General features: G+C 51.1%; 1 protein-coding gene across 5 annotated transcripts; it reads left to right on the forward strand.

Moving 5' to 3' along the window:
• Nucleotides 1–779: 779 nt before the first annotated feature.
• Nucleotides 780–21,476, forward strand: PRPF40B (pre-mRNA processing factor 40B). 5 transcript variants are annotated; one of them, XM_012761577.2, is made up of 26 exons: nucleotides 780–959; nucleotides 6,620–6,700; nucleotides 7,454–7,597; nucleotides 7,913–7,978; nucleotides 8,661–8,688; nucleotides 8,922–8,947; nucleotides 9,077–9,187; nucleotides 9,492–9,612; nucleotides 9,711–9,735; nucleotides 9,964–10,170; nucleotides 10,620–10,749; nucleotides 10,833–10,897; nucleotides 11,442–11,606; nucleotides 11,703–11,811; nucleotides 12,187–12,337; nucleotides 13,081–13,214; nucleotides 13,828–13,942; nucleotides 14,090–14,181; nucleotides 18,684–18,800; nucleotides 19,008–19,145; nucleotides 19,356–19,451; nucleotides 19,703–19,792; nucleotides 20,005–20,182; nucleotides 20,494–20,555; nucleotides 20,666–20,809; nucleotides 20,898–21,476. In XM_012761577.2, exons 1-26 carry the CDS (start codon nucleotides 957–959, stop codon nucleotides 20,988–20,990), a joined length of 2,691 nt encoding a protein of 896 aa, XP_012617031.1. In that variant the 5' UTR covers nucleotides 780–956; the 3' UTR covers nucleotides 20,991–21,476. The 5 variants fall into 5 exon arrangements, with proteins under 5 accessions (XP_012617031.1, XP_012617036.1, XP_075863350.1 ...); XM_012761582.2 differs by having other exon boundaries at nucleotides 19,706–19,792; XM_076007235.1 differs by having other exon boundaries at nucleotides 9,492–9,564.
• The last annotated feature ends 30 nt before the right edge of the window (nucleotides 21,477–21,506 follow it).

The following is a 21,506-nucleotide window of genomic DNA, read 5'->3' on the forward strand; positions in this document are numbered from 1 at the left end:
TTTTCATCCCATTTGTCTGTCACCTTTAATTGAGGACATCAACTTCCACTTCACTGTTAATTGTTTTTCTACCTCTCTCCTGGTAGACTCAAAGCTCCTTCCAGTCAGGGACTGGGCTCACACTTCTTTGGATCTCAGGAACCTAGCACAGTGCTGAGCACGGAGTACTAACTCAGGTAAGCATAGATGAATAAAGCAAACGGGAAGTATTTTTTACCCAGGCTTTGGCGGGAAGGGATTCAATCCTTGTGTACTCGCAAGCCTTGAGACCTCAACGTGTTCATCAGGTAGCTTTAGGTTACAGTTTTCTTACCTACCTAAAATACACGTGTACACCCTTGAGGGCAGGCATTTTGGGGATTTGTCTGTTCTTTTTCAAACTGCTGTATGCTCAGTGCCTGGAACAGCTCCTGGTGCCTAACAGGTGTTCAATACATAATTCATGAGTTAATTAAAGTAAAAGTGCTAAAAATAATTACAACAAATTGAAAAATGCTTTGCGATGTGCAAGGGTATCCTATATACAAAATGAATGCTTCGCCCCAGCCCCCAGTCCCCGGAGCGAAGGCCGGGAACGCGACCGGCAACGCCAAGGCAGGAGAGTCGCAGAGGCGCTCAGTGGCCCGGCACTCGCGCTCGGCGCCACTTTGCTCAGCCCTGCGTTGGCCTCTGGGGCCGTCAGTCAAGCCCGGGAGCAGGCGCGCCCCGCCCCTCGGGGGGCGGACCCCGGGACGGCGGCGCGGGGCGGGGCCTGGTTCTCCGCGCCGGGGGGCGGGGCCAGGCCCGGGTACACCGGGCCGGTTGGAGCCCCGTTTGTCGGCGGGAGCAACCGGAGCCCCGGCCACGAAGGGGTGCGACCCCCCACTGGCTCCGCCCTCCCGGCTGCGGCCTGGCCAATCAGAACGGCTTTTACTGGCGGGTGGGCTGAGCTGGCCCAGCTGCTCCGAGGCTCTGGCATGGTAACGTCCCCGCGCGGGGGTGGAGGGGCCCGGGGCGGTCCCACAGAGTCCCCTGCGGCCCGGGCTGGGGGCAGAGGGGAGGGGAGGCCACTGGGGGTACCAGGACCCCGTAGGAGGGCAAGGGGAACGAAGGGTGAGGGAGAGGAGCCCAGGAGAGGGGGGATGGGGGTGGGGATTTGGGGGAGAAGGGGCGGGGGAGGCCATGATGGAGCATGGCTGGGGGGTGCGGCAGGGGTTGAGAGGAGGATGAGAGTTGCGGGACTGGGTGACGAGGAGGAAGGGAAGATGTGAGGGATGGGTTGGTGTAGATAGGTTGGGAAAGAAGAGAGAGAGCGGGAGATGAGGGAACCACAGGACAAGAGGAAAGGTGGGACCTCAGTTTTCTCTCCTGGGATATGTGGCATATGGCGTGCCCCTCCCCAGATTTAGTGCTTGTACCCTTTGGAAACCCTGGGTTCTCCATAAGACCACTTGGAGACCCTGCTCCGTTTCCCTGCATTTGCCAGACTCTGTTTCCAGAGGTGAAGAGTGGGCTTCTGAGGAAAGAGAGGCTCCCCAGCCCCTGGCTCTGTCATCAACAAATTGTGCGGACTCTGTGTGACCTTGGGCAAGTCACTACCTTTCTTTGGGCCACAGATTTCCTATCAATTTAAAAAAAAAAAAAAAAGGAAAATGCTTCAAAATGACATCCCAGATCTCTTCCAGCTCCAAAATGGGGCGGTTTTTGAGGAGAAAGTTCAGGAGAATGGGTTCTAGGACACCGGGAAGCGAAGGCAAGAAGGCTGAAGATGGAGCCTTCAGCTAGGGCTGGAGAAAATCCTCAGGGATGTGGGGGGATGGTAGACATAAAGCCTGTAAGGCTGGGGCAGGCTGGCCTGTGCCTCTGGCATCCCAGTGGAGGGCTGGAGAAACTCTGGAAGCAGAGGAGGAGGAGGAGGAGACCTAACCCCAGAAATATGGAGACCAGAAGTAAAATTCTGTTCTTCAGAGGGAGAGTGATGAAGAGATGGCAGGATCAGAGAGAAGCAATTGGAAGATATTTCCTAGTAAGGCCCCTGGTATCTTTGGGGAGCAGTAGGATGAACAGGGCCACTAAAGGAGAGAGGGGTCTAGGATGGTGTTGGAGACGGAGGGAGGGGCTGTTTGGGGTAACTGAAGAAGGATAGCAAGTAGATACTGGGCAAAGAGCTGGTCTCTCAACCTTTTCTTTTTGATGATGATTACCCTTTCTGAGAGATGTGCCTCCCAGCCTTCATTTTCCAGTACAGATCCTTTCAGAGAGTGGGAATGAGTCAGACCAGGCAAACCCTGGGATCACCTGGCTCTGAGGATTTCAGGACTGTGTGAGGATTGGGGTAAATAGAAAACAGGAATGAATCTGAGTGTAAGAAATATCATCTATGGCACCATTAGCCATGATGGGAGGCAGCTTCGTGGAGTATTGAAAACACAGCTTTTAGAGTCGGACTGCTTAAGATTCCAAACCTACTTCTCCCATTTAATCTCTTGGAACCTTAGATTACTTAAATCTCTTGGAACCTCAGGTTTTTTATCTATAAAATGGGATTAAGAACCTCCAGGATGGTTGCCAGGTTTAAATGAGTGTTTGGCATGGTGTCTGGCTGATAATAAGCACTAAGTAAATATTAGCTGTTAGCTGTTGTCATTCCCTCTTTCCATTCTTTTCCTTCTGTCTCTCCATTCTTGTCCTTTTCTCCTTTTGTTCTTGTTCTGAAAGCTCAGTTCTGAGATACCCCTTAGATGTGAAGACTGAGAAGAATTGATTTCATCTTTGGTGTTGGGGGTGGTCCTTCCACTGGCCCAGGTGAACCCATGATCACTGATCAAGCATCTATTCCTCTGTCCTTGGCCCACAAATGTCTTTTTGTTCTATGGAAAACACAGAATCTGCTTCTCTTTCAGCCCCCATTCCTGTATCCTCCTCTCTCACTGGTTACTTCTTCAGATTCTAACTCAGAGTGAAATAAGACCCAAAGTTGTATGGCATTGCTCCAGGTGGGGGAGGGACGGGTGTTGCAGGAAAGAAAGAACACACACAGCACAGGGGAAGCTCAGAGAAAGAAGGGCTTTGGAAGTTCCATAGTAATTTACATTGATTCCATTGCTCATCTTTGTGGGGAACTGTCTAAAACAGGCCAGTATCTGAATCCTGGCCAGAGGTCTTCATCCCAAGTTGAAGATGGTCATATACAATTAGCTTTTTTATTATTATTTAAGTTTTCCCATGCCAGTATTTGATTCCAGTTTCCTTTCCCTAAACCACACAGGCCTCTGCCAAGCTACCTCTGTCACAATTAGCCTATACTCAGAGAATTTATATAAATGTACATGGATACATGTGCATGTACCATTTTAGGATGTTCTAGTATGCAAAAATCTAATAAAGTTAGGAGTGAGACTGCATTTTATCATAGCACTTCGTGCGCAGGGCCCTGACTAGACATTTGGGGGAGGCTTAAAAGGGGAAAACTCAATCCCTGGAGGTAGGGAAATCCCCACCTGATTGAGGAGACAGGCAGTCCCACGTGAAAGAAACACCCAGCAAACATCACAGAGTAGCTCTGCAAAGTAGTGCAGCATTTATCCTGAGGGGACACAGTAGGTAGGAGTGTGTGTATGTGTGTGGGATAGTCTTAAAGATAACCTGGAGGAGGTGAATATTGGACCATCTTGAACAAAGCAAGAGACAAAGTAGAATAAAACGCACAGGAGGGTAATAATTCCTGTGCAAAGAGGAGGAGGAAAGCCATTGAGTCAGGATGAGCCAAGAAGAGTGTGGGATGGCCTTTGTTAAAAGACTTTGAATGTTAAATGAGAGATTTTGTAGGATAGGCAATAGGGAACCACCATTAGTTCTCAATCAAGAAAATGTGGGATCCTTGATGATTTAACCACTTACTTAGGTTGCTGGGGATATGTTAAATTAAAAATAAGACTTTCCTATGGTAGGAACTAATGTAAGGGAGGAGGGCTTGAAGGCAGATTGGATCCAGTCCTGGCTCTGTCCCTAACCAGCTATGGGACCTTGGACAGATTATTCCCTGAAAAGAGGGGACAACCTTGGGTGGTTGCCAGGGTCCTCTCAAAGTATGACAGTTTGTGTTCCCTGAATTACTACTAGGCCTTACCAGTGGCCACCTGCTGTTTTGTGGGACTTGCCAAAACCATTAAGTCATTGAGTCAACAAATACTTATTAGCACCTACTTTGTGCTGATAGGGGGTGATGAGGAAAATACAATGGGAATTGGATATGAGGTGAGCAAAACCAGATAAAGTCCCTGACCTTAGAGTTTTCAGTCTAGTGGGGGCTTGAAGATATTATATTTCATTAATTCTAACACTCACATTTTAACATTTCTGAACTCAGGATGCATCTTAAAAGTCATGAGTATCATAATCTACTTGGTAGCATTTTTTAAAATTAGTGCCACAAAGTAAATAGTACAATCAGAATTGAACACATACCTACAAAATTCTAGTGGATAATTGCTGAAGAGGAGGGTACATGGTGATGTATGAACATATAAAAGAGGGCTCTGACTAGCCCAGTGGGCTGGGACAAGTTTTCCTGAGTATGTGATGTTTGGTAGATGTGAAGTGTACGTAGGCAAGGTGTGTGGGATTGGCAGGGCCACCACTGTTGAACCAGGCACAAGTGAATATCTGAGGTGGGAGATCCGAGAGCTAGTGAGTGGCTGGAGCATAGACCCTGGAGCTCAGCTGGGGGAGGCTGGCAAGGTAGTTGGGGAGCAGACCTCCCTCCCTTAGCCTCACAGGCCCTGGGCAGGGGTTTTGGTGTTTATGCTACGAGCAGTGGGAAGCCAGTGGGAAGCCGTTGAAGAGTTTTAAGTGAAAGGAGTAATGAGGTGCACTTGTTACAGCTGTGGATTCGGGTGGATGTGAGAACAGTTGGGAGGCCACTGCAGTAGGTCGGATGAAAAAACAATGGCTTGGACAAGAGCAGTTGTGGTGGTAGAAGAGGAAATGGAGAGAAGTAAATTCAAGAGATCTTCAGGGGGCAGGAGCAAGTCTGAATACAGAGCTAAAGTCATTGAACATTGAGAGAAGGTGAGTCAGGTTGGAGTAGTTTAGCTCATACCCTTCTCTTCTTAGGACAAGGTGAAGGACAGATGTTTTAAAGGTAGAGCTAAGAAAGCATTTTTAAATGCTGAGCCTACTCAACCCAGGGGAGATTGGGCAGTAGTGAGGTGGCTTCTCTTCAGCCAACTACCACCTTTCCTTAGAACTACCCCCCTACTACCCGCTCCCCAACTTTCAGGCAAAGAGGAAGAAGTGCAGGACCATTTAGCTGTATCTCCAAGACTTGGTTCATTTATTTTTTTGAGCAGGCAATGTAGTCATGTGGTTGCATATTCACAAGGTACAAAAGGGAATACAGTGAAGTCTCCCCTCCACCTCTGTCCCCTTTCCACCAACTTCTTGTGTGTCATCTTTTGTCGCGTGTGTGTGTGTGCATGTGTGTAATTTCATAGTTCCTCACTATTGGATATTTAGGCTGATTCCAGTCTTCTGTTTTTATAAATAACACTGAAATGAAAACCTGCACAACATATTTTGGCCATGTGGAACTATGCCTATAGGATTACTTTTTAGAGTTGGAAGGTTCTCTATAGATAGGATTTGTTCCTTCATTTGTTCTTCATTCAATATTTATTGAGTACCTATTATGTGCCAGACACTGTGGCAGGTACCAGGAATCCAGCTTTCAACAAGTCTGTTATAATTCCAGTCCTCATAGGAACGTTATTATGATCTAGTGGGGGGGCCACATATCCAGGCAACCATAATATTAATAATTACAAAATTGTATACATGAAGAAACTAAAAAGGGGATCAGATAGAATAAATTGGAAGGAGCTGCTTTAAATAGAGTCAGGAAGGCTTCTTAGAATAAGTGATATTTAAGCTGAGAACTAAAGGCCGGGATGTGATCAGCCATTAGGTGTAGGATGGGGAGACCTAGGCTGTCCAAAGCCTGCATCTGCAGGGGAAGAGTTCAGGATTTGTAGAGGAGGGGATGGCCACCAAAATGGGTGTGGGGGTAGAGCTAAAGAGATGAAGTTGGCGATTAGAAGTAGAAGATGTCAAAGTGAGTAGCCAAGGTTGAGGGCAATTAGGAGAGGAAGCTAGTAGTGAAGAGGAGAGTTAGGGAGAATAGCACTTTAAAGGACTAGTGACTATTTGTGTTTTGGGAGCTTTGGATGGAATCTCTGTAACTGGGTTAATTGAGGTAGGAGAATTGGAAAAGAGGCCACTCCCTGACGCTTTGGGAGTAAAAGAGACCTCTATTTAACTGGTCTGAGAGAGCCTTGCGCACAGTTGAGAGAACAGATTAAACGCCTTGGGAAGAGCCAGTCTGTGCCTGTAGTAGAGCCTCCTCCATCTTATCTGTGGCTTTGGCAAAATGGAAACTTCCAAAATAAAGATGACATGGAAGGGACTCAGCCAGCTGGCTCTGGGCTGACACAGAAAGCAAAGGACGGGCAAGAAATTGGGCTTGGAGACCCTGCCTCTGAACTTTGTGCTCCTTTTTCATCCTTACCTCTTCTGCTTCCCTTCTGCAAAAGCCCATCTCTGTGCCCATCCTGGGTCCTATGACTTTTCTCTCCCTCAACAGTCGGTTCCCGATTCTGGTCCCCGGCCCCCAGCAGCGCCTGCCCCCTTCCCACCGGGGCCCCCCATGATGCCACCACCCTTCGTAAGTTTTATGTCTTTCCATGGGCTTGGCTTTTCCAGCCTGCACCCCAGCCCCTACCCACTGCTGCATCGCCAGCACAATTCTCCTGTGATGATGCCCCTTTTTGCTGCCCTTGGAAGAGGGATGGTTTTGCTTGGGCATTGGGGTGGGGAGAGCTGCTGTTTAGCTCTCAGTCCATAAAATTGACAATTCCCTCTTTGTCTTTTTGTCCTTGGGACACACTGGGGCTGGAGGTAGGAGCAGTGGAAGGGAAAAGATCCCATTAGTGTGAGGGCAGAGTGGGACTGTCTTTCTCTTTCACTACTCCTTACCTATACTCTTTAAATATGCCACGGAATTCAGGCTGGAATAGCACTGGTGGTCATGAGTTGAAGAAAAGGGCATGGGAGGCAGGGGACTGGGGAACTTGGGTACCTGCCTTCTGCCCTCTTCGGGGGAGAATTAAATACGTGGAGCCTTCTAGGCACAGTCTAGTGCTGTTACACTTTCCTTTTCCCTCCCCCTTCCCTTCTTAAGAAGCTGTGTGCTTGCCTGTTAGGCCCAGAGAGAACACCCTCAGTTATCAGTCTTTCTCAGTGGTGAGGAGGGAGGCAGTTTCATGCCTTGTGCTTCTCAGACTAAAAACTTGGAATTGCCTCAGAGCCGGGTAGAAGGTTGGGGTGGGAGGTGGTGGGTGTTTCCTGATAGGTCTTCTCTGCCTCTGATATGACAGTGTCTTCTCTGCTCAATGTCTCTTCCTTTCCTCATTTCCAGATGCCCCCTCCAGGGATCCCCCCACCCTTTCCTCCGATGGGGCTACCCCCTATGAGTCAGAGACCACCAGCCATCCCCCCCATGCCGCCTGGCATCCTGCCCCCTATGCTTCCACCAATGGGGGCGCCACCTCCACTCACACAGGTAATTGTCTCTCTTCCCCTGTGGCCTCAGTAAACCCTATCAGTTTAGCTGGGGGTGGAGATGAGAATGGGCATTTGGGCTTCAGAAACTGGGGAGGGAAGTGAGCTTTAGGCCAGGCCTATGAGGATTTGTCTGCTGAATGACTGGGACAACTTGCAGGCAAGGGTGGAGGCCAGAACCTGAGGATTGCCTGACGAGGTGCCAAAGTGAAGGTCGTGGCCCCAGTGGGATCTCTCACGACCCTTCAGGATACACTGCCCAGCCTGTGCCTGTCCTCACCTTGGTGGCTGGTTTTTGTCGTTTTTGTATCCATAGATACCAGGAATGGTACCGCCAATGATGCCAGGAATGCTGATGCCAGCAGTGCCTGTCACCGCAGCGGTAAGCACTGAGGGTAGGCAGGAAGCAGGTCCTGGCCTGCAGTCCTGTGGGTCTAACTCGGAGTACAGGGATACCTCCATTCTTTCCCTCTTCTCATCGCATCCATCCTTGCTCCTGCAGCACTCCCCGCACTCAAATCCTCCTCACCAGCCATGTACTCCGCTTTCCTAGTTTCCCACTCATTCCCAAAGGCACATACATTCTCTCTTGCTACTCCCCAGCCGTGCCCAGCTCCCTTAAAGAATACACTCATGCCAAACACTATTCACCCTCACAGTGCCTTGGACTGTGGACACACTAATACAGTTGCTTCTTCACATCCTGTTTGCCTCTGGAGGAGGCAACAGCATCTGGGGATCTTGTTGTACCTTCTTGTGCTATCGCTTAGTGTAGTAGAATCTGGGTAGGATGCAGAATTTGGCATCTACTGTGGAGAGATGGGCTTCAGGAGTTCATTCAACAAAATACTTGAGGAGAACGAAGAATGGAGCTGCTGTGCGATTCCCCCCTGGGATCCTAGAGCTATAGCCCTGGAGGGTGGGGGAAGCCTGTTAGGGAACAGAGATCCCTGGGAACAGGACACATGGATTCTGGCCTGGCCTGCTTCTCCATCCCCCATGGCCTGGGTCCTGGGGGCCACTGGGCTTGGCCCCAACCCTTCCCCCTCCTCTTTCTTCGGCAGACGGCTCCGGGTGCGGACACCGCCAGCTGTGAGTCTTCTGGGGGCCTGCTCCCCCCAGGCTCGGAGGTTGGGGGGCATAGGGGAGAGGGGACCATGGACTGGAGCCCACCCTGGATCATGCCTGTTGGGATGCCAGGGAGCCTGGGATGTTGATGGGACCAGAGGGATATTTACTGGGGATGGAATAAGGGAGGAATAGGTGGGGATAAGATGGAGGTTTGGAGCAAGGACTTAATATGTTTCCTTTGGCTTCTTTTTTAGCTGCTGTGGCTGGGACTGGCCCTCTGGTGAGTTCTTCTGGCTCAGGAGTCTCTAGGTAGAAAGGCTAAGAGTGGGGGGCTGATGGTTAAATCTTTGGGGTGAGGAGAGGCTTTGGGAAAAGGACCTTGACCACCATTCTGTGCCCCCCCCCCCAGAGGGCCCTATGGAGTGAGCACGTGGCCCCTGATGGGCGCATCTACTACTACAATGCTGACGACAAGCAGTCCGTGTGGGAGAAGCCCAGCGTGCTCAAGTCCAAGGCGGAGGTCCTGAGCGGGGCATTCTGGCCCTTCCTTTCAGCTGCCCTGACCCTTTCAAGTCCTTGGCCTCCCCTGAGTCTCTAGCCATACTCTTTATGGTTCCTCTGATCCCAGGATCCCTCACCACCCTCCATCCTCCCTGAAAATGTCTCCCTAGAATCTTAGGAAGTCCACCTTCCCCTGTTTGAGCTAGGCTAGGTGGCAGCTAAAGACTCCTATGTACTCTCCTCACTGGGTCCCCTTAGCTCCCCTGACTGTGGCTGGAGAGCATGCCTAGCCCACTGATGTCCCCTGACCCGTCCTCTTGCAGCTGCTGCTGTCCCAGTGTCCCTGGAAAGAGTACAAGTCGGACACAGGCAAACCTTACTACTATAACAACCAGAGTAAGGAATCCCGCTGGACCCGACCCAAGGATCTGGATGACCTGGAGGGTGAGGGGTCCTAGGTAGAGGAGGGGCTAGGCCTGATCAGGGCTTCTGGGGGTTCCTTGTTACTCTGTGACTGACTGTGTTGTCTTTTCCCATTGCAGCTCTAGTCAAACAAGAGGCTGCAGGGTGAGTGACTTACCTACCTTGCCCACCTATGCATTTATACTTGGGGCACTGGGGTGTGGGAGTGGATTTTGCATTATTCTCACTCTGTAGGAGGAAGGGCCCGCTCTCAGTCTTCTTGTAGAATCGCCCGCTCTGGTCCCAGTCCTTCCCAAGGTAGAGACCATCCAGCTCCTGATTGTCCCTATCCTAGCTCTACTCCTGGACACTGCCCTTCTGGTTCACCTGCAGGAAGCAGCAGCAGCAGCAACCACAGACACTACAGCCACAGCCTCCTCAGCCACAGCCTGACCCCCCACCTGTACCCCCTGGCCCCACACCAGTGCCCACAGGCCTCTTAGAACCTGATCCAGGCGGGAGTGAAGACTGTGATGTGTCAGAGGCTCCTCAGCCCCTGGAGCAGGGGTTCCTGCAGCAGCTAGAGGAGGGCCCCAGCAGGTGAGGCTGCCCCCCATGGCATTCCAGATGCTGGACTCAGGTTCCCAGCCTGGGTCAACCCTTGTCCTCTGCCAGGCCTCTCAGGAGGGGTGTGAAGATCTGGGGATGACCTCTGAAGGGCAGGAAAGGGCTGCCCAGGGAGCAAATGGTGTTCAGATCCCAGACATGTGTGCCCTAGTATGTTTTGCCTGTGCATGGACTGGACCCCCACTCAGCCCTGGGGAGACCCTTTCCCATCTTACTCTGTGGGCTGTGCATAGTGGTCCAGGCTGACTCCTTCTCTATCACCACCTCACTCCCACCATCTCCACCTCAGTGCCTTGCCCAAACTGAGTGAGAAAAAGCAAGCATTCAATGCCTACAAGGCGCAGATACGTTGCTGAGAGTGCAGGGCACTGAAAGCTCTGAGAGCTGGGGGGCCCTGTGCTTGAGTTCTCTCTCCCCCTCAGTTCTGCTGGACAGCATCAGCCACCACAGCAGGAGGAGGAGGAATCAAAGCCTGAACCAGAGAGGTCTGGCCTCAGTTGGAGCAACCGGGAGAAGGCAAAACAGGCATTCAAGGAGCTGCTGAGGGACAAGGTGCTGGGGGTGGGGCTCCCAAGGAAGGCCTGGAAGGGGCTGGAGGTGGGCAGACCGCATGACCCCCACCTGCTCCATTCCAGGCTGTCCCATCCAATGCCTCATGGGAACAGGCCATGAAGATGGTGGTCACTGACCCCCGTTACAGGTAGGCCTGGGCAGTGGGAACCAGGCCCAGTTTATGGGAGCAGCTAGCCCAGGGATTCCCTGAGAAACCCCAATTCAACACTTAGCCCTAAGGTGGCCAGGGTCATGAAAATGATAGACTGGGGTAGGGCACAAGGGGAAGAAAAGCTGGAGGCCTCCAGGAGAAGGAAAGGGAAAGGTATCTGACATGAGACATTGAATAAATGCTTGTTGAATTGAATCAAATTGAATTGAATTAATTGGGGAAGGAGGGGGCTGGATATGCCAGAGGTCTGATGGTAACTTAAGAACCCCAAAGCAAGGGGATCCAGTATTAGCAGGGTCTTGGAGCCACGTCTCTTCCCTTCAGTGCTCTCACCACTACCTGTCCATGAATGGTGTTCAGATCCCAGACATGTGTGCCCTAGTACGTTTTGCCTGTGCATGGACTGGACCCCCACTCAGCCCTGGGGAGACCCTTTCCCATCTTACTCTGTGGGCTGTGCATAGTGGTCCAGGCTGACTCCTTCTCTATCACCACCTCACTCCCACCATCTCCACCTCAGTGCCTTGCCCAAACTGAGTGAGAAAAAGCAAGCATTCAATGCCTACAAGGCGCAGAGGGAGAAGGAGGAGAAGGAGGAGGCCCGGCTGAGGGCCAAGGAGGCTAAGCAGACCCTGCAGCACTTCCTGGAGCAGCACGAGCGCATGACCTCCACCACTCGCTACCGGTCAGAGGGTTGGGCTGGGGCCTGGGAACCCTGAGAACACAAAGACCCAGGGTCTCTGTTCTCTGCCTACTTACTCACAGCGCATGTGCTCCACAGGCGGGCAGAACAGACCTTTGGAGAGCTAGAGGTCTGGGCTGTGGTCCCTGAGAGGGATCGAAAAGAGGTTTATGATGATGTCCTCTTCTTCCTGGCCAAGAAGGAAAAGGTAACGGTCACTGGGCCAGATCCTTCAGTCCAGTCTCATCCTGGCCTCCCCTTGTCGTTGCTTTCTTATGGACCCTGGCCATTCATTTCTTCACTTCCCCGGTATCCCAGCTCCTGATTTGGAAGCTGGTGTGGCACTTGTATGTGCCCCCTATTTCTGCTCTGGGCCTATAGCCCTGGGTGTGGGAGGGCAAGAAGGAGTCTTTGAGAGGTAGGTCTGTAACCTGTGCTCCCTCCCCATCCAAGGACACAAAAATCTTGATTATGGCATTCCTCCTAGGGTTCCCTAGCTACCTTCTCTTCCACCAGTCCTCTGGCCAGCCTACTTGGGTAGCTCTGGCCTGCCCTGTCTTACCCTAATCCCGCGGTCTCCCAGGAACAGGCCAAGCAGCTCCGGCGCCGCAACATCCAGGCCCTGAAGAGCATCCTGGATGGAATGAGTAGTGTCACCTTCCAAACCACATGGTCCCAGGCTCAGCAGTACCTCATGGATAACCCCAGCTTTGCTCAGGACCATCAGCTGCAGAGTAAGCCTGGGTCTCCACTTCCGCCTATTCCTTCCCCTTTCCTACTAAACCTGGGACCCCAGAGTCTGCCTCACACCACTCTTCTGCACCTCCTGCCCTCTCAGACATCCTAGGAGTGCCCAGCACTCAGTCCCTGCACCTCTCTGGATTCTGGGGATCCCAGGACATCTTCAGGACACTTCCTCCCTCGCTGTGGGGTCCATTGTTGACCTGGACATTTTGTGTCCTTGGTGGAAGAGCCCTGGGATAGGAATCAGAAGTCCTTGAGATGCTGCTGCTGCTGTTGCTATTTATTGCTCATGTGAATGTGGTCTAATCGTCATAGCACTATGGGCCTTAACTGGTCACATGTATTACAATAAGATGTTATTGGTCTGTAATCACTGACAATAATCATAAATTCACCTTCTGAGGTTGCATCAAAGTCTGATTGATTCCCAGTTCCATATGATGTGAAACCTCAGGTCCCAACACAACTGGTTTCATGTGATGGCCTCCAATAACTGAGTTCACAAGAGCTGAATACTTGCCAGTTTTTTTCTTATACAATTAATGATCCTCCCTTCAAGAACCACCATTCCCACAGAGTGGCTATTCCCACAGAGCCCTCCCCCCAGTTTTCCCCACCATGCTGGGTGTCCCTAGTACCTATAGGGGCAGCATCATTTAAACACTAGGGGTGCTGGAGTCTGAGAGGGTGTCCTGTTGGTATGGTGTATGATGAACCTCCTCCCTGCCTTTAGACATGGACAAGGAAGATGCCCTGATCTGCTTTGAGGAACACATCCGAGCTTTGGAGAGGGAGGAGGAGGAGGAGCGGGAGCGGGCTCGGCTTAGGGAGCGGCGCCAGCAACGCAAGAACAGGGAGGCCTTCCAGGTATCTCTGCTGCCATTTTGGTTAGAGCTCAGCTCTGCCCCAGACCACAATGTCTTCATCCATTCCCTGCCTCCTCTCGGCTAGGCTGCCTGTTTTGTCTGTGCCTAGTGCTGTCCAAGCTCTGTGAGGAGAAAAGGCCTTTCTGCCTGCAGTCTACTCCTGCTATATCCCCTCAATTGTGGACTGTGCTCTTCTAGGGAGACTAGATGTATGCAGCACCCAGGAGCTACCAGCAGAGGGCACCCTACAGGCATGACTTGGCAGTTAGGCCTTATTTATTTCCCTTGGGAGGGAAGCCAGACAGGCAGAGCTTATGTCCCAGCTCCAGGGTGGCAGTGGTGGGGGTTACTTTGCTATAACATGTCAAGAAGTTGCTGCAGGCAGGTTTCTGTTTCTTTGCCTCCCAGGCTGGCTTGTTCTCATTTTTTTGTTCTGTCCTCTGTATTTATATTCTTCCCTTTCGTATTGTTTTCAGCCTCCCTATCTGTATCTCTTCGCTTCTGCCTCTCTTGCCTGCATTTCCTCAATCTGGATTGTTCCTGCCTCTCCTCATTCTGTGGCTCTGCTTCCCTCCCTATCTCACTCTTTCTATAACTGGCCTCTCCCTGCTCAGACCTTCCTGGACGAGCTGCATGAGACAGGGCAGCTGCACTCTATGTCCACCTGGATGGAGCTCTACCCAGCGGTCAGCACTGATGTCCGCTTTGCCAACATGCTGGGCCAGCCGGGTAAGGCAGCCAGGCTCCCCGTTCTTTGGCCTGGCTTCCTGCCCTGCCAGCCTCTCTGCACCCCTTCCCTCTGGTCCTGTCCTGGGCCCCAACCCCAGGCCTTGGGAAGCTGCCGCCCGCCAGGCCCCCCTCCCTCCCTCCCTGCAGGCTCCACCCCTCTGGACTTGTTCAAGTTCTATGTAGAGGAGTTGAAGGCACGATTCCATGATGAGAAGAAGATCATTAAGGACATCCTTAAGGTGAGGGAGGCATGGGGTCATGAATGGATGCATGCTGGGTGCAGGGCACACTCCCCAGACAAGACTCCCTGAGAAGTCCTGTTTTGTAGGAGCATTATAGCTTGGTTCAACAGAACCTAGTCCTTTACTGTGCTCTAGGGATACAGTAATGAATAAGACACAATCTCTCACAAGAGATCATGACCTAATAGGACGATAGGCATGAGAACTATTATACAGAGGGACAGGTGTTATTAGAAACAGGAATCAGAGTTGACATTTGAACTGCACCTTTAGGAATGAACAGGTGGACGTGGGTGGAATGTTCTGGGTATAGGGTAGTACAAGAGCAAAGGCAAGGGCATGGAAAGGGCATGCCAGGTGTGAGGAGCAAGAAGCACAGCTAATTATAAACTAGTAGCCAGCCCACAGATTGTTCCTTTTGGCTTATACAGTGTTTTAGAAATATTTGGAATTTGTTGCTAACATTTTAAAATCAGAAGATTTCACATAAAAATCAGGAAATTTCACATAAAAATCTGAATCTTTAGCTTCTCTTGTCAATTTGAATTATTTAGCAACACCGGGCTGAATTTGCAAGGCACTCTGTGGATTCCAGCTGAGTTGCCACTGCTCTTTTAGAAAGGGCAAGTCATCCTTATCCTCACCACTCCCTAGTGCCTTCTTGATACTGCAGCAAAAGGCGTGATTGTAGGATGAGATCATTTATCATCACATATGCACTGTTCTGTTTCTTATACTAGAGAACAGAAATAGTTCTCAATATCCACGTCTATCAAAAGTAGAAAGGTAGCTGGGTGTGGTGACTCATGCTTGTAATCCCAGCACTTTGGGAGGCCGAGGCAGGAGGATCACTTAAAGCCAGGAGTTTAAGACCAGCCTGAGCAACATAGTAAGACCCTGTCTCTACAAAAAATTGAAAAATTAGCCAGGCGTGGTGGCACACACTTGTGGTCGCAACTACCTGGGAGGCTGAGGCAGGAGGATCACTTTAGCCCAGGAATTTTAAGGCTGCGGTGAGCTATGATTATACCACTGCACTTCAGTCTGGGCAACAGAGCAAAACCCTGTCTCAAAAAAGTGAAAAAGTGAGTGAATGATGAAGTTAGAGAGCCTTGTGGCTCTATAAGAAAATAAGGAGAAAGTATATTTCTTCATGGAAATGAAGAACATTCTAATACATCTGAGGAGATGGTATAGTACAGTGTTTAGGAGCAGAACTCGAAGCAGACTGCCTGAAGTAAAAGTCAAAACTTAACCATTTGCTAATTGTGTGACCTTAGACAAGTCACTTAACCTTTCTGAACCTTTGTTTCCTTGTCTGAAAATGGTGAGCGTTCCACCAAAGTACACCTAATTATAGAGGAGAGTAATCTAGTATCTGGGTTGAGATGGATCTGGGAATAAAGCTAGAAATGTCTTACTGCACATACATTTAAGTCTTGTGTTTTGCCTTACAAATTCATGTAGGTGTTGCATTTTAATACTGTATTACCTTTCTGTTTAATATAAATTTCATATTTTTAAATTATTTATCATTATGTAAGATCTATCATATTGTCCTGTGATTTCCTATATTTCTCTGAAACCACATGCCCCAGTTTGGAAGTAGAGTCCTGCATGTAAAGTGTCTTGAATGCTAAAATAAGAAATTTGGATTTTTATCTTGTAAGTAATGAGGAACCGGGGAATGATAAGATCAGATGATGTCTTGGAAAAGCCACCAGTGGTGGTGTATAGTGGCACCTCTCAATGTAGAGTATGTACTTGGGTTCTTGGGGGGGGGATGATGGTAGAGTGCTGGTAGGACAGTTTTTGAAACCTCAAGATACTAAAAGTAATAGTGGCAGGTAACTCAGACTTTGAGTCATCTTCTTCTGATTCATCCCCAGACCTCTGCCCTGCCGTCAGGGCAACTTGGTACAACACTGAGAAGCACAAGATGCTAAATGCTGGGTTAGAAGTGTGGAAGAGGGTGCGTGAGCAGGGAGACCAGTCAGGAGGACATTGGAGGAATGCAGGTGGGATGTGATCTGAGGCAGGGATGGCAGATGGAGGGGGGAGAGAGCTGTAGCACTCAGCTGTGCTGCTGAGATGCCCTAGGTTTGCTCATACATGCCTTGAGCCAAGCAAGGGCTGGGGGTTGAGTGGGGGATTTTATACTTCCGCTATTTTCAAGTGGAGCAGCTGGCATCTTTTTTATGCTTTAAGGTTCTACATAGGACTTCTTATAAAATGTTTATGCTGTTATAAAAACATGAAAGTTTAAAACCAGTGGGATAGAAGCACTAAAGTAGAGTTGACAGACTGCTTTGTAAAATCGAGAGGAAGACAGGAGTGGGTTGGAGATGTCAGGGCAGTAGATGATTACACTGTTGGTAAGGAACAAGTAGGAAGAGCAGGGCTGGGGAGAATAGGAATTCCATTTGGGGAATTATTCTCGGCAGCAACCGAGAACAGGGAGGAACAAAGCAAATAGCAAATTTTAAACAGAATAATCATACAAAGCAGAAATACTTAATACCAGGATAGCTAAATTGTACTGGACAATTAACTTTTAACCACAGGGTGGCAGGTGCTGCTGACAGGCCTGTCCTCGCTGAGTCCTTTCTCTCCACACCACCTGAGAAAGCAGCTTTTTGAGACAGTTCTCTTATCTTCCATTTGGGTTCCTGCCTGGCAAGGGCACATAAGCCCAGGAGTCCATGTGGCCATCCACAGCCACCTGATGGCACCTGTCATCCTATAGGTTAATGCAAAGAGCCTTGGACTTGGAACAGGTAGAAGACAGAATATCTGGGCCTGGGAGATCCACGGGGTGCTTGGTGGTGGGGGGTGGGGGTGTTCTCATGAGAAATGTATTCTCTTGGGATCTGCTGAAGTGTTTATGAAATATCCAGGCTAGTGTGGGTCTGAAAATCAGGAGAGAGGTGAAGGTGATTTCTAGGGAGAGTATATAGATCAAGTAGTGAGAAAGGGCTAAGTGCTGTTCTCAGGAACATGCAAGAGAAGTAAAATAGGCCAGAGAGGAAGGGACCTGAAGAGGGGAGTGGTGAAGTAAACAACCACTGAGAATCAGATGCGTGACGACCAAGAAGGGGTAGCCTTGGATTTGACCATTAGGACATGAGCAGCCACTGGGAGAGCAGTGTTGTGAAGGGGTGGCGTGGGGGCAGGACACATCTTAGAGTTAGATAGCTCCTTGGCTCTGAGACCTCTACAAGTTACATTTTTCTGAGCCTCAGTTTCCTTATCTGAAAATTGGGGATAATCTGTAAGATTGTGAGAATTAAATAACATCTGTAAAGTGTCATGCTTATAATAGGCTTGCAATAAACGTTTATTTCTTTTCCTTTGTGCTGCATTTCAAGAGATTTTGAAACAAAGGAAAAGCAATAGAGGTAGTTAGCTTGAGGAAGGTGAGAACAGGGTGGATGGAATGTGCCAGGTTAAGTGAGGTGAGTGCCTGATGGAAGGAGCCAGTGAAGAGGGTGAGATTGAGCTTTCATTCCCCTGAGAGGGAATGCTGTGTTTGAGAAGGGTTGGAGTATGTGGGTTGAGGAAGTACTCCTGGAAAGATGCAAGAGCATGCATCTGCCATCAGTAGGAGGCCAGAGATTAGAGCTGTGTGGGGGGACAGGAAGGGAATCTGGCCTGTGCCCAGCTCCCTCAAGAACCAGACTCTGAACTCCAGTGGCTCCACTTAACACTTGATGTCATTTTGGGCCAAGTGAGATTACTTTTCTGAGCCTCTACTTCACTGGGATGTTGTGAGGCTTAGATGAGAACACAGAGCCTGGCTCGCGTAGGTGTTTTCCATCTTGGTGGGGAGCTGCACACCTGGTGGCCTCCATTTCTCTCAGGGACTAAGGGGTCTGTGTGAGCGTGGTGCTCGGAAGCATGGGCTTTGGGGGAAGAAAGACCTGGGGTAGAATTCTTGCGCAGCTGTATGTAAGTTGTGAAACCTTGGATAAGTGCCCTAGTTTCTCTAAACTGTGGTTTCTCCTGCATAAAATTAGGGTACTAGGACCTATACTTACCTGCAGAACCATGAGGAGTAAATGAGGCACTGTGTGAGCACTCTTCATGGTACCTGGCACCTAGTAAGCCTCAGTAGATAGAGCCCAGGGGAAGCCCAGGCAGATGGTGAACTAGAAAGCTCGGGAGCACTGCTGAGCAGCAGGATGGCCCGGCTGGCCCCAGAGCTTTAAGCCAAAGGAACAAAGTTAATTGTGAGAAATTCAGGCATCAGTCAGCAGTTGGGAGACACCTCCCAAGCCCTTTAGCTCCATATGACATCCAAATCAAGGGTAGGCATGGGGAGTTTAATTGTCAGATGAGGAAGACTTGGACAACTTGGTTTCTGAGGCGTGTCACAGTCCTATGGTTCTCTTCTGGAGGTGGGGGCCTTCTTGACTATCCTGCAGTCTGACCCCTCTACGTGCCAGCTCTGGCCCTCAGGCCCGTGGTGCCCCCTGCTTCATGCACTGCTGTGCCCACAGGACCGGGGCTTCTGCGTGGAGGTGAACACAGCCTTTGAGGACTTCGCCCACGTCATAAGCTTTGACAAGAGGGCTGCTGCGCTGGACGCAGGCAACATCAAGCTGACCTTCAATAGTGTGAGGGGCTGGGCAGGGCGTGGGGCTCGGTTCTCTAACTCATCCCAGTGTCTTGTTCCATTCTTTTTCGCTCACCGTCCCCCAACTCTAGTCCCAGTTCAGGGGATGAGACCAGACCCCAGCTTTCCACTTCCTAAGGTATGCCTGAGTGGGGCCCAGGCACCCACCCTCCTGGCTCACCCTGTTCTGTGTCCCTTCTACCCTCAGCTGCTGGAGAAAGCAGAGGCACGGGAGAGGGAGCGGGAGAAGGAGGAGGCACGAAGGATGCGGCGCAGGGAGGCTGCCTTTCGAAGCATGCTGAGGCAGGCCGTGCCTGCTCTGGAGCTAGGCACTACCTGGGAAGAGGTCAGGAGCGCAGCCTGGCCCCAAACACCCCTCAAGTCTGAGGGCAGCGGTGCTTCTCCACCTCTGAGAGCCCACCCCAGTCACAGCACAGCCCTGGGCCAGCTCCAGTTCCCTTCTTTCCTCTGCCCCAGCCCTGCCCTGTGCTCGTGGCAGTGTCCAGGCCAGGCCAAACGAGGTCTGGTCTGATCAGCAGTGCTCTCCCCGTTCAAGGTCCGTGAGCGCTTTGTGTGCGACTCAGCCTTTGAGCAGATCACCCTGGAGTCGGAACGGATCCGGCTCTTCCGGGAATTCCTCCAGGTGCTGGAGGTGAGGCAGACTTCTCATCCTCTGGATTTGTCCCAAGTCTTTAAACTCCCTAGGCCAGCTCAACAGAGACCTCAGTGGTCTCTCACCCCTAGGGCTCTGCTTTCCCTGGCCAAGGGAGGGGAGGCCTGAGGAGCCCTGGGATGGGCAGAAGGCCCTACCTGGAGAGAGGAGGCAAAGTCAGGTTTTAGGAGGCAGGATTCTTCCTAAGGCTAAGGCTGGTGCTGTCCTCTCCCTTCTCCCTCTGCCTCTAGCAGACTGAATGCCAGCACCTCCACACGAAAGGCCGAAAGCACAGCAGGAAGGGCAAGAAGCACCATCGCAAGCGTTCCCACTCACCCTCAGTGAGTTAGCGGGCAGGGGATATGGGGGGAGGCTGGATTGTTTTGGGGGAATAAGAAACAGTTTTCTTGTTTTTCCCCTACATCACCTCCCTTGGAGGGAGATTTGAGGATTCCTTTGGCCCTGGATCCTCCTCTCTGTCCCCAATTGCCAGACGAGGGCTTCTGGAAGCCAGAGAACCTCTGCGCTGACACGTATATGCTGATCTGCCCAGGGCTCTGAGTCGGAAGAGGAGGAGCTACCCCCACCGTCTCTCCGGCCCCCCAAGCGGAGGAGGCGGAACCCCTCGGAATCAGGCTCTGAGCCCTCTTCCTCACTTGATTCGGTTGAAAGTGGGGGTGCTGCCCTTGGAGGACGGGGCTCCCCTTCCTCCCACCTTCTCCTTGGATCAGGTAAGCAGTTGCTAGGAGCCCGGGAGCTGGAGAACTGTTGGCCCAGACTGAGGAGGCCATTGGCAAGTCCGAGCCCCCTTGAGGGTAGAGTGGACTGGGAGGGCTACACTGTGGGAGAGTAGGAAGAACTTCCTGTCCCTGCCCAGGCAAGAAACTGAGAAGGAAAACTGGAGTGACTCAGACTTCCTCAGACTGTTGCCTGAGACCATGAGGTCCCTACCTGTGAAGAATGAACAGAGGGGCTACAGCAGAGAAAAGGATGAGCCCTCCTTTCTCTTTTTGGGACTTAGTAGGGCTTTTTCTATCTCCAGATCATGGCCTTCGGAAAGCCAAGAAACCAAAAAAGAAAACTAAAAAGAGAAGACACAAGTCGGTGAGTAGAGAAGGAATTTCTGCCTAAGGCCCTGCTGTCCTATGAGCTCTATTCCACCTGCCCCCGGACTATCCTGCACAGGAGCTGAGTTGGGCTCTGGCCTCTTACAGAACAGCCCTGAGAGTGAAACAGACCCTGAGGAGAAAGCTGGCAAGGACAGTGATGAGAAGGAACAGGAACAGGACAAGGACAGGGAGCTCCGGCAGACAGATCTCCCTAATCGTTCCCCAGGCTTTGGCATCAAGAAGGAGAAGGTGAGAGGCGGGGGTCCCAGCCCCCCACTCTCCAGGCCTCTATGGCCCTCAGTGGGGCTTAGGGTAAGCTGTGTTTTTGCTCTAACAGACGGGCTGGGACACGTCGGAAAGCGAGCTGAGCGAGGGTGAGCTGGAGAGGCGGCGACGCACACTCTTGCAGCAGCTGGATGATCACCAGTGACCGACAAACTGCTGCCTGCCTTGGGTCTGCGTGCGCCTGTGGCTCCTGGGCCACCCTCGCCGTCTGCCTCAGACTTCTTCCTTAGTCTGGTCTGTGTTCACTTTTCCCACAGTAGCCCCACCCCCAGCACACCACCGTTGGCACCTCTCCAGGTTGCCCCTGGTGTTCAAGGGTTCCCTCCTCCCCGGACAGCTAGTGTGCCCCAGGGGACAGCCCTCAGCCCTAGACCAGAGATGGGTGGTACATGCCACTCGAGGTGGGTGATGCCAGTAGATAAAGTGTGAGAGAAGGGGTATCCAGGGAAGAGTGATGGGCTGGTGGACACAGCCTGGGTGGCAGAAGGCAGAGTCCTCACCCTCTAGCATCAGTGCCTGCTCCTGCCCGCCCTGGCCATGGCACTCCACCACTTGTTCCTCCTGCCCAGGACCCAGTATATGTGTGTTTTGTTTTGTTTTTGTTTTTTAAATAATGATATTTATAACATGGTCAGTGACTCTTTTGTCTCCTCCATGTGCT

This window comes from Microcebus murinus, chromosome 10 (genome assembly GCF_040939455.1).
Source record: "Microcebus murinus isolate Inina chromosome 10, M.murinus_Inina_mat1.0, whole genome shotgun sequence".
In the NCBI taxonomy this organism is placed as follows: Eukaryota; Metazoa; Chordata; class Mammalia; order Primates; family Cheirogaleidae; genus Microcebus; species Microcebus murinus.